The 13,591-nt window shown below is 25.5% G+C and overlaps 1 protein-coding gene across 2 annotated transcripts in view; it reads right to left on the reverse strand.

Moving 5' to 3' along the window:
- Positions 1-1,724: 1,724 nt before the first annotated feature.
- LOC101238227 (transducin beta-like protein 3) overlaps positions 1,725-13,591 on the reverse strand; it is a 78,122-nt gene continuing 66,255 nt past the window's right edge. Inside the window, exons 29-30 of one of the 2 annotated variants that reach the window (XM_065795727.1) lie at positions 10,835-10,882; positions 1,725-2,048 (exon numbers count right to left, since the gene is read on the reverse strand). In XM_065795727.1, the coding sequence (XP_065651799.1) occupies positions 10,835-10,882 (48 nt within the window). In that variant the 3' untranslated portion in view covers positions 1,725-2,048. Of the gene's footprint in view, positions 2,049-10,830; positions 10,883-13,591 lie in introns of both variants that reach the window. The other variant, XM_065795728.1, reaches the window with a different exon arrangement.

The following is a 13,591-nucleotide window of genomic DNA, read 5'->3' on the forward strand; positions in this document are numbered from 1 at the left end:
ACTGGTTAATTCGACCTGTACAAATGTTACACACATCTACTCTGTTAAAATTAAAGCAGCCATAAATACCAACACTACTGTGCCACTTTGCAACCTTGGTACAACAAAGCAGTTATTATACTTTTCTTATTTAAATCTTTTAACAAGAGCTTTGATTTTCCTATTTATTACTTGGAAGTTACTTTTATCACTAAAAATTACTTGCTTCCACTTCTCCAAAGACTACCCCATTCTCTCCTTACAAAAACTTAATCTTGTGAGCGGATCTTTGCCATCAGCATAGGTTTTCTAACAGCTGCAAAAACACCCATTTTTTTCTTAGTAAAATGTTTTTAATTGCATTTGAAGAAATACATTTTTCATGGTTTTCCTTAAATGTGTTGGTAAGTTCACAATAACTTGTCAACTTACCAACACATAACAATAAACCTTGGATCGGCTCTTTCTTGAAGAAATGTAAGACTATTCTTGCGCTTAGTAGTTTTTTAAACCTTCTGATCCTGTATGACATTGGATGCCACCTGTTGTTTTAAATGTCTTTTAAATGAGTATATCTGATACAATTTTCTGAAATTTTAAATTTTCTTGCTATTTCTCTATTACTGATTATTGAGCCATCATTCATACTTATTATTTGCCACTGTTTTGCTTCGCTTACTGCATTTTAACCCATTTATATGTATCTTAACTTTTAGATCTTATCAAAAAAAAAGGAATCAATATTTTACTGTGACTATTTTTTTTGAAAGCACTGAATGTATGTATGTGTTTGTGTGTTGTGTGTGTATTAATGTGTGTGTTGTGTGTGTGTATGTGTGTGTGTGTGTATATATATATATACATATACAGCGAATTACCAATAACTTGAACCTCAAAGGGACTAAGGAAAATGGTTTGACTTAGCAATTGTTTGATTAAAGTAAATTCCTGCTAAGTCAAATTTTGTCTGATATAAGATATTATTTCGAGTTAAGGTAAATTTTCTTTGCTCAATGTGAAGTATAAACATTAAATATACACTAATTTAATAATAAAAAAGTGAAAAATGTTCCAGTGAAAGAATTGACATATTGTATTCACACTGTACACTCAAAAGATAACATTTAAAAAAATTTAATAACACAATGACTTCCTTATTATTTAGTAAAAAAATTGCCTTTACAAGCTGGCAATCTTTTATTAAGAACTTTATTAAAACTAAAAAGTAATTACTTTTTAACAGTATTTTATTATGATTTATTTGTAACAGTTTTAACATATAACATTATTTTACATCTAATAACAACCTATTTTATTCAGATCTAAATACAATAAAAATTATAAAAAACATCAGGGTACTGATATTTATCTTTTATATTGAATGACTTCTTAAGAATAAAATAAAATTGACACAAAGGGGTTATCATAAAACATAGAAACGAAGTCAGCAATTTTTTGCCGACCTCAAACATTTTAAGGGCGACAATTAGGTCATTGTTGCCGAAAACCGACCCTAATTCTGAGGGTTATATATATATATATATATATATATATATATATATATATATATATATATATATAGAGAGAGAGAGAGAGAGAGAGAGAGAGAGAGAGAGAGAGAGAAATGAACATACATATTAAAAACTTAAGAACTAAAAATTTTAAAAATGTTTTTGCTTTTTTAAATGTATTTTTTTTTTACTTTGTTTTATTTACCAAATTACTTTAAATATAGACAAGAAATCTATTCAAAAATTATTAATTTTATTTTCCATTGGTATAGTTTATAAAACATTTATAAAAGAAAAATATAAATTTTTTGAGCTAACAATGCATAAAGATATATATATATATGTTTATCTGCATATGCGCTTATGTGTAAATGATTCTTTTTCTTTCATATATGAAAAGTTCTGTTTATAAAGACATGACACCAGAATTGAAATGACACCAGAACAGAATTATTGATATTGCCATTATTGACGCAGTGTTGTTAATAGAAACACTAATGGCAATTAAACTTGCTCTCTTGATAGTTGCTATTGCACTCTTTGTAAATTGTATTCAACCTGAATTAAAAAAACAAAACACGCATTTTAAATTTAAACTTTTATTTTATTTTATTTATTAACACTTATATTTTTTTTCTAATTTTCTATAAATATATTTACAACATGCAATTTATTTATACATCAATCATGGCCTACTATATTACACGGCCGTGTATGTTACATTTTAGAGGCCGATTCTAAGAGGCCTATTATAAAAAAGATGGCTGCGCAACTATAGCGAAAACATTTAATTATATCTTATCTAGACTAAATAGATAGTATAAATATAATATTACGAATAAAAATACTATGAAAAAGTATTCACGAAAAACTGGCATTTTGTGCTTTTATACTAGCGATTTATGTATTTATAAACGTATATATCTATGTATATTATATATATATATTTGTATCTATAATATATATTTTTATATATTTGTACATTACACATTTAAATTGACAGCACTGGGAATTTACACAAAAAAAAAAGGTAAAAGTTTGTGTTTTTTTTTATTATAATTTTTTATGTTACTATCTATTTATATTTGTTTTTTTTTAATATTATTTTTCTCTCTGTCTACTTTTAAAACTTATAACAGCATCTTTTCGTAGAGTGGCATTGATTATCTTCTGTTTATTGTTAAAAAAAACAATTATTATAATTTTAGAAGCAAATTTAAATTATTAAAACAAGTAAAACAAACTGTTGGAAAGTACTTTGATAAAACAAAGCTTGATACATCTTTGACATTAACACCTTGTTTAGTTATTAAATTTGAAAGATTATCTAAGATTGCAAAACATCCACATGTGAAATCCTTAAGTGAAAGTGAAGGCACAGTAAGACCACCTCGTGAAAGTATTTGTAGATATTGACAAATATTTATATTGCTTGCATCTGTAGCAAGCATAGACTTGCAATTGCTACATTTGCTTCTTTTTATTAACTTCTTTGCTATGTAACCAGCTATTGTTGTTGCAACTTCTTCTGTTTCAGGTGAGAGAATTAATTCTGATATCTCATTTGAGTTTAAATCTAATGTTATTAGTAATTCATCATTAATTGGATTATCATAATTGTTCTTTAAATCTTCATCCCAAAAATTTACATTCTCCTTAATTAAAGTCCGACATGCTAAAATAATTTCTGAATGTTGAACTTCTAGTAAACTTACTAGAAATCTCCCACCACTCATCTGTCGATATTGAGAAAATCTACGCTCTATAGGGTCACTTTGAAGTCGTGAAGTAAGCACATACAAATATCCTTCATCGATAAGCTCGTCTATAAGCATTGCTTGAGAACGCAGGGTTGTGATAAGAGCAGATGTTGTTTGTTTTGATAAAGTAAAAAATGGAGATTTCTGCCAAAGTTCAATCCAATCAGCTAGTTGCCTAAAAAATGTGGTTTTACCATCATCAAAAATAATTGCATTACCAAGTTTATTAGGACTAAATTGTTGTTTTGAATTTGAAACAGTCCACCATTTTTGAAAAATACTTAAAAAACCATAAATGTCAGTTCGTTCTGGAAAATAACTTTTAAAACTTGCAATTGTTGTTTCATCGAAAATCGAAAGTGCAAGAGAAACATTTTGCTTTTTATTACCAGGGTGGAGACTTTGATATGTAATTTTGGGAGCTTTTTTCAAATTACCTTGAAGTTGTTTATCTTTAGAATGTAGAAGATGAAAATCTCCCCAAGTTATATAACCAGCTGGACAATTATAGACATCATCTTTTATATTATAAGTAAATGATGGAAAGACAAATTTTTTGCAGTGTAATAAATTATTTCTGATATTTTTAACAATATGAACACTATCATAGAATAAGTATATTTTAATATTTGGACTATCAGGATGATAAATAAATAAATTTGACTGATTACCAAATTTAGAATGAAGTAAACTAAATGCATTTACATTTGCTTGATGATTGTCAGTAACAACTCCTCGAATTTTAAAACCAGATAAAGAAAGAGAACTAATAGAATCTGATATTTGCTCTGAAAGCCATTTACCACTAATGGTAACTTCGGGTACTGCTTTTATAACATAAGGAATAGATTTCTTTAAACTAACAATCATAAATGCAACAACTCCTTTGTACAAAATACCATTGTCATCTGTACCCACATAGACACCACTACAATATTGTGCCTGTTTCTGAAGATAAAATTCATCTACAATTAGTATTATATCTTCATGTATTGAACCCTTCTCACGAAGTGTTTTAATAGCCTTTATTGCATCAACTCCACCTTGTTTTATTTTATTTAATAAAGAAATTGAAGGTAAAGGAAATGATTCAAGTAAAATTTCATATGCTTGTTTAGATGTATATCTTAATAATAAAGCATGTCTTATCATATCTGCAGAATATTGCGGTTGACCCTTTGCTTTATAGTATATTCTACTGTTTATTTCTTCAAGAAGTATATTTCTATTAGAAGAAGCTATATTTTTTATGTACGATGCAAGATTTTCTAGCATACTCAAACTAGTTAACTTGGCATTATGACCTTTAATTAACCATGGTGGAAGTGGAACATTATTTCCTTTGTATTGTAATCCTACACATAAACAATGATCAATTTTTATTGATTCAAGAACAGAAGGAAAATGCGTTAAAGGATCAAATATTAAATTGTAATAAATAACACAATTGAGATGTTTTTTAAATTGAAAACCTTCTGGTGAATGTTTACTGTTTAACTTGTTCCATTCAGTTATTTTATCATTTTCAGAAAAAAAAACTAAGTTCATCTTCTTGATAAATACGAGTTTTAGGTGGTCTTCTTAAAGCAACAGGTGATGGTAGTGTGGAAGGTTGTTTTAAGCATTCGCTTGAGAAAATTTCAGGAATAGGGTTTAAATTCCAATTTAACTTGCATTTTATACCTCGAATAATGTACTTTTCATTAAAATGCTTTTCACATAAGACAGAATTTGGTGAAGGCACCCAATCGCTACGATTTACAAAACGAATCCAATAATTTAGCAACTGTTGATTTTTCAACGGAAAATGAAAAGAAGCAACTTTTATATCTTCTAAAGAACTGTTGTATCCAGTTTTACAACCAAATGCAACACATTTGTTAACCATAATATTCAGCTTTACTAATAATAACAAATTGTCTAAAATAGCATTAGCATATATATATATATATATATATATATATATATATATATATATATATATATATATATATATATAATGTTTTTTCAATATTGCACTGTCATTATTTTGTTGCGTAAATAGGCCTCTTAGAATCGGCCTCTAAAATGTAACATACACGGCCGTGTAATATAGTAGGCCATGCATCAATAATATCTCGCAATATGCAATCTATATAAAGCTATATGTAATCTATATATACACACCCACACACCCACACACACACACACACACACACACACACACACACACACACACACACACACACACACACACACACACACACACATATATATATATATATATACATATATATATATATATATATATATATATATATATATACATATACATATATATATATATATATATATATATATATATATATATATATATATATATATATATATATATATATATATATATATATATATATATATATATATATAAGGTGTTTACCAGAATGGAAATTTTGAATTCTGGCAGGAACCAGATTTGCCAGAATTGTTAATAAAATTCCAGCTAGAAATCTGGCCAGAACAAGAATTATATTAATGTAACTTTTTACCTTCAAGATTGAAAGTGAAAGCCTGCACCTCAAGATTGTGGCTATATAATATATATTTATAAACTATAATATATATAGCCTATTTCATTAATTTGATTCTTGTTTAATTTAAATCTAATGTTGCATTTATTTGTTTATAATTTTTTTTTGAAAGTTTTAACCTGCATAATATCTATATTTAAAATTATTTCTTTGTTTTCTATTTTTCCATTTAGATTAAAATTGAAATATTTACTGTATTAGGCATCCTATACCTTTTACTTAAAATTTAAGTAACATTTAAAATAAGACTATCCTGAAAGGCAGGTAACATTTTTGATGAAAAAAGAGCTAGTTTGTTGCCCTAAACTGGATAGCAACTCTCTTTGCATCACAATATTCCTAAACTTCTAGAAATCCTTACATAATTGATTACTGCAAATAAAATTACATCGTGTATGTTAAGAAATTTGTAATTTCTACCTAGGTTTACCTACAGTTCTTTTATTAAATTTACAGTCTGTGTCACTGTGTCACATGTCTTAAAAAGAAAAGTAAAATATGAATTCTGGCCTGAAATACTGTAATTCCAGCTGGAATGGAATTCTAGCACATCCCGAATTTATATATATATATATATATATATATATATATATATATATATATATATATATATATATATATATATATATATATATATATATATATATATACACACACACACACACATATATATATATATATATATATATATATATATATATATATATATATATATATATATATATATATATATATATATATATATATATATATATATATATATATAGGGTGGGGCAAAGAACACCAAAGTCAATAAAAAAAATACCATAATTTTTCTGGTTTCTTTTGATATATGTATTAAAAAAATGTAATTTTTTTATTTTTATGGGTACCCCTATGGTCGGTCCCAGCAGTATGAAAATTATAAATCTATTATTTTTGTAAATAAAAAGGGGGCAGGGTCACTAACAAATATTTTAAAGATATCTTAAGGGTTATTTTTGTAGCCTGATATATCTATTTTTAGATTATGTTTTGTTTTATTGCAAAAGATGATGGAAATGGTCAGCCCCACCCATTTAAATACATGATGTTTATACTTAGAAGGTAGGGAGGAAGGGTTAAGTTAAAAAAATCAGTAATTTTTAAACTTTTTATCTTAGTGTAAATAAAAATAATGTCAACAAGCAATAGTTTTAGAAAAATATCTCATCGTAAAGTTTTTTTTGTTGGAAAAAGAATTGGAACAATACCTAAAACACAATTGCCAACTAAAAAAACTCTATTGCAATATTACCATTACAGAGATCTTATGCTAAGAGCTAATTTTCCAAACATTTCCTCAGTTAGTATAGCTTCATGTCCTCTTGGTGATTTCTTTACTGCACAATGTGCTGAAATAGGCAGTTGTCTGCAAAAATGTTTACCATGCCTTGTTTATGAGGTGAAGAAAATATGGCAAAAAGCAGGAATTCCTTTTGTTAATACTGATAAGCATATCAGATTTTTATAAAATTAAAATAATTTTAATTTTTAGTTTAATCCAATTTCAAATTTATGTTATATAAGTAACAATTACAAAGTCATACAATTTTATATATTTATAATAAATTACATTAATTTTAATGCATTCTTCTACATTTGTTTTAGAGACAAGATTGTTGACTTAGAAAAGAAGAGAAAAGATTTAAACAAACACAGGAACCGTTTAAGTACAAATTTAGTTTTAAAAAGAGAAAAGTTTTCAAGAATGCTAGAGGAGGTATTTGATGTAAGTCAAAAGAATTGTGAAGGTATTATTATGAAAGATAAAACTAAAGATATTAAACTAGAAAAGAAGATGCAGATTTTCTTAACGACCAGAAAGGAGCGCGTGTTCAGAAAATGTTAGGTAAAGATACAATTTTACAAAAATTTTTAAAAAACAAAACAAAAAGAAAAATGAAAATAAAAAATCAAAGAACAAAAGAGTCAGTAAGAAAACAGAAAGAGTTGGTTACTGAGAAATATGAAAAACACAACAAAAATTTTAAATACTTCAGATGATAACCAAGATGAAAAGTATTTACAGCCTTCTAGAAAAATTAGAAAATCTAATGTTGTTCCTCTTATTGTTCCAAAAAATATAGGAAAAGATTTAGCTCCAACAGCATCACGATATGGAATAAGTTTGACTGCACTGAATGCAACTCTTGCTTCTCTTATAAATAATAGTTCTGAAACAACAGATGATTTTTCTATTTCTAAACGAAGTATTTTGAGGCAGAAAAAATTAGGTATAAGAAAAACTGCCTGTAATATTAAAGACAACTTTATTACATTGGCTAAGGGTAAAAGTCTTACTGTGCATTTTGACTCAAAAATTATGTTAGAAATGAAAGAACTTGGTAAAGTAAAAGTTGAAAGAGTAGCTGTACTAATCAGTTCACCAGATCTCTCAGAACCCCAACTTTTGGGTATTTTAATTGTGAAAGATGGCGCTGCTGAGTCTCTTGGGAAAGCAATCAAAAAAACTTTACAAGACTGGGAGCTATTTGAATATGTTGAATGTGTGTCCTTTGACACCACAGTTACAAATACTGGTTGGCTAAAAGGAGTCTGTACTCTAATTGAGCAGTGGAGAGGAAAAGCTTTAATATGGATGGCTTGTCGTCATCACATTTATGAATTACATATAAAAGTAAATATTGAAAAAATCAAACAATATTTTTATATTTATTTATATATTTAATTATGAATATTTCTTGATGAATTAAATGCTTTATTAATAAAATTTATTTAAATGGTTTGAAATAAATATATTTTAGCACTTTTCAAATGTTCTTACTGGTGGTAAAACAAGTGGACCAAAGACTGAGTTATTTGATAGGCTAAAGGGTAATTGGAAATTGATTCTTGAAAAGAAGATAAATTATGATAACCTAAAGAGATTTGACTCAGAAAAAAAAAATGTATCTTTTATTATTTAACATATGATCTTCTTCAGCCACAATTCAGTAACTTATGTCCTAACATAATATCGTTGCAAGAGGGAAAGCTGATTTATGAAATTGCTTCATTTACAGCACTATTTTATGCTCCATGGTTTATTAAAGCTTCTATCCCTGCCATAGCACCTTCTTTAGATCTAAAAGCTATTAATGAAATGATACAATATTCCGAATTCAGTTTTAAACCAGCAGAAGCCGTACTGAAATCACTTAAAAAGCACAATTGGTATTTAAGTAAAAGATTTGTGGTTATGTGTCTTGTTGATAAATGTTTACTTGTAGATCAGCTACAAAAATTAGCTCTTAAGTTAGCTCAAACAGCGAAGCCCACCAGTTATAAGATGGGAAAACTGAATTCCGAAATTTTTACTGACAATAAAAAAAAATAACAAAAATTATTAAAGATTTTATTGGTCCTGAAAGCTGGTTTTTATTTGATTTATTAAAAATGACATTACATGAGACAGAATGGCTTAAAATCAGAAAAAAAAAAAAAGATCAAATATGTAATGTTAATTAGAGATATCAACACAACTTTAAATTTGTGTTATATAACATTTACAAAACTGACAAGTAGTATATTCAAACAATTACAGACAACCAACTCAAGCGGTTGTCTGTAATTGTTTTCTCGCCTCATGTTATATTCAGCTTTTTGTTTATTTTTTTAACCATTTATTAAACAAATAATCAGTTGTGTGTAATAATAATAATAATATTACAACTATAACAAATAAAAATAATATCAAAATAAAAATAATATTAAAAATAAAAAAAATAACAACATTAAAAATATTAATAATACTAATAATATATATGTCAGGCCTTGTTACGAGATTTCGCTGCGTAGCGAAAACGCGTAACGCATTTCTATGAGTTGAGTAATGCATTTCTAATGCATTACTCAACTCATCAAATATATTTTGCATTGTTAGAAGTTATATTGCGTCACTAGCGTCTTTTCAAGTACCGCATTGTAATTAAAGTTATTTTATTAACGCGTTAAAAATCATACAAACAGTTTGTTTTTTTCTCACTATAACAAAAGTTACAAATAAAATCTAAGTTCTTATTAAAAAAATCATTTTTATTATTTTTTTCAAATATGAACTAAATTTTATTTTGAAAAAATTTTTTTTTTCATGAAACGTAAAATATTTGTTTATTTTCTTATGATTTTATCTTTGGTTTTTGGTTATTTTATTAACTGTTAATACATTTTTTCTTATTGAATTTGTGAACTCTTTTTAATAATGTTTTTAAACAATAAAGTTTTTTTTTGTTATTTATCAGTTACCAATAACATATTCGTGATCATAATTTATTTTCATAAATTAAATGAACGTCATTAAAACTTTACGTTATGGAATTAACAATAAACAAAATATCTTATTAATAAAATATTTACATCAAAATAAATCGTGCATTTTTTAAACTTATTATGACTAAAAATAATTTTTATATTTAAAAGGAATTTATATATTTAATTCCTTAAGATAAAACTTAAAACACTTTTTTTTTTAACTAACTTTTAATAACAAAAAAAAAATTATGAAACAAACTGTTTCTTTAACAAAAAAATCTATTATTTTACAATTGCGGTTAAATGCTTTTACTTACGACTTTATTTCTTCTGAATAAACGTCACGTTAACGATAATCAAAAGATAATTTAAATATTCTAAAAGATATAAGTTTTTGCGTAGCGCAAAACTGCTGAATGCGTAGGCAAATCGCCTTTTTGCAAGCAAAATGCGAGCTGCGTAGCGCTTCTTAACAAGGCCTGATATGTGTGTGTGTACATATATATATATATATATATATATATATATATATATATATATATATATATATATATATATATATATATATTTGTGTGTGTGTGTGTGTGTAATATATATATATATATATATATATATATATATATATATATATATATATATATATATATATATATATATATATATATATATGTATATATATATATTTATATATATATAGTTATATATAATAAAACTAGTAAAACTATATAGTAAAACTACTAACTTAAGATAACTTCATTGATTCCCATGTGTATGTCACAAAAAGTGATTGCTAAAGAATTAAAATAATCATACAAATTATTGATCATATATTTATCACACAATTAACTAAAAAAATCAGATTTAAAGATCAAACTAAAAAGATCAAATAAAAAATTAAATAACTAAATACTATAACTAATAATTAAAATAACTTTCTATAATGTTATAAACAAATTTTGCTAATATTAAAAACATTTAATGAAATTGTTATGTCTAACAAAGAGTTTCCCAGTAAAAGATATTTTATTGAATCATTTTAATAAATTTAAAACTCAGTATTTAAAAAATCGCAAAAGTAACAAGTTGAAAATTATTTTTTATTTTTACAATTATTATAGTTTAAAAGTTTCTTAATTGAATAGTTTTGAAACTTTTAATGAAATACAGAAAAAAAATTATAAAAATATATACAATACAAATAAATTGTTAAAGTTGTAAAACTTGTTTATATTGTAAAATAAAAAGAAAAATCGTTAAGAATAAAAAAATAATAAATAAAATAAAAAAACTTAAACCATTTATAACGATTATAAAAACTTAAATCAATACATATTGATTTGACATATGACATATCAAGACTTCAAATGATTTGGGTATCATCATGTAGAGATGTAGCAGCTTCAGGAAAAAAAGGTAAAAGTAAACTTGAGAATATCTTAATACAGGTTTGCTTTTTATCTATGAGAAATAAAATGATACATGCCTTTATGTTAAGAGTTTAAAACATTTTTATAACTGTTTACTTAATAGCCTTTTTCTGTCCATTTGTATTGGTATCAGATCAAAATACACATCACTAATTAGTATATTTAAGTATATTTAAAATATAAAAACTTAAAGAATTTACAAACATTAAATATAATTTATACAATGTCTAAAGTATTTGAAAAATAATCTTATATTTTTAAATAGACAATGACATAATAGAAGTGAAGATTATATTTTAAAATTAAAAGAGTTATTTTAGGACTTATTGGTGGTTTTAAATTTAAGCAATTGAGCCACAATTGAGGATTTGATTATATTATAGATGACTTTCCATGACTTTTCTGACTTACATCACATCTTTTTAAAAACAACATGTGCGCACATACTTGTAGGCAGAAAACATTAAAACTTTATAAGAATACATTCATAAATTTATTGTATAAAAACACACAAACAAGTGTTTTTCGAATTTCTTTTCGTTAAATTTTAAATAGTTCTTCTGAAAGTTTTTAACTTGGATTGCTCTTCTAAAATATAAACAACAAAAATCTTATAAGCTTCTTAAATTTTGTTTTTTGAAATTCTTTTGAAGCTTAATAAATAATAAAGTGAAATATTTTATATCGTAAAATTGCTAATGGTAACCATTAGTAGTGACAAATCAACAAAAAATGTTAGGAAAGTTTAATGCATATTTAAAAAACCTAGTTTCAGAAAAATTATACCATTATTAAAAATTTAAGTAATTAAAAAAAAAAAAGACAATAAAACTATTACCCTCCTTTAAATATATTTAAATTTTTAATCTGTAAAAAATGCATCTCTATAAATTACTTTATTTTAAAGCAGATTGCTGGACGTACTGCAAAATTTAAAGAACTAAACAAATTTTGCAAAAGCCAAGGAATTTTGATGGAGTCATGGAAAATAAACATAAAAATTTGCTGGCCACCCTGATAATATACATTTACATTAATTAACTACACCCATATTAAGATGAACAAACGCATTATTATATTAACCATGGTTTTGTCTAACAAACTGAGTGATTCACATAGTCGTATAAAGAATGGGCAACATTCTTTACATCAAATTCCTTAATTTGCATGTATAAGAACATCAAAAAGCTGTCTAAATTACTTTACCTAAAGATACAGTCAAATCATTTTACATAAAAGGAAACACAATAGTTATCGAATAACAGTAGTAAGCAATAGGAATCAGCACACTCTGTCAGCAAGTATATGGCCACTAGGTTTAAGCGTCTGATAATAGTTCATTTTGATATAGTAATCTGTCTGATACACAACCACTCCAACCAGCAGATATTACACTAATTACCTCAGCAAACTAATTGGTGTTTTTTATTATATATACCAGTTACAAATTAAATGGTATTAATATGTTTATAACTGAACTAAGTTTGTAATCCTAAAAAATCAAATTTTTTTTCTTGCAATAAAAATTTCTGTACAATCAATAATAGTCTTAAAACTTTTGTTCAAAAACATTTTTGTAAATTATTCTTTATTGCTCTACAGTTTGGCCAAAAATCAGATTAACAACTCCAGCAGAAAATTGTTATTATTTTTGAGACATTACACTATTGCAGGGCTACTGCAGAAAAGCAGTATCTTTATTTGATGGACTTCGTTTTAGCTTTAGAAGCACAATATTAAAATGCTCCTCCAACAATTGCAAGTGAACTAATTTTAACTCTTTTGAAGAGAGACATTAACATTCTTTAAGATAAGACTAAAAAAAAATTCTTTTGTTTGTCTGACGTTAGATTTTGGTATGAAATATGTTTACTTTGATCAAATAAAGCTTATCTTTTCAAGTTCAATAATTCAATTAGGTGTTGTGCTAATAACTTGAAAGTAAAAAGTTTAAAATTCTGCTTTGTAAATATTGTAATGATAGTATTTAGAAATAGTAGACTAATTATTAGGTGGTTCAGTGTCATATTTTATATTCTCACTATAGTTATCAAGATCTATACAGCAGATTA

The sequence above is a fragment of the Hydra vulgaris genome, chromosome 04 (assembly GCF_038396675.1).
Source record: "Hydra vulgaris chromosome 04, alternate assembly HydraT2T_AEP".
NCBI lineage: Eukaryota > Metazoa > Cnidaria > Hydrozoa > Anthoathecata > Hydridae > Hydra > Hydra vulgaris.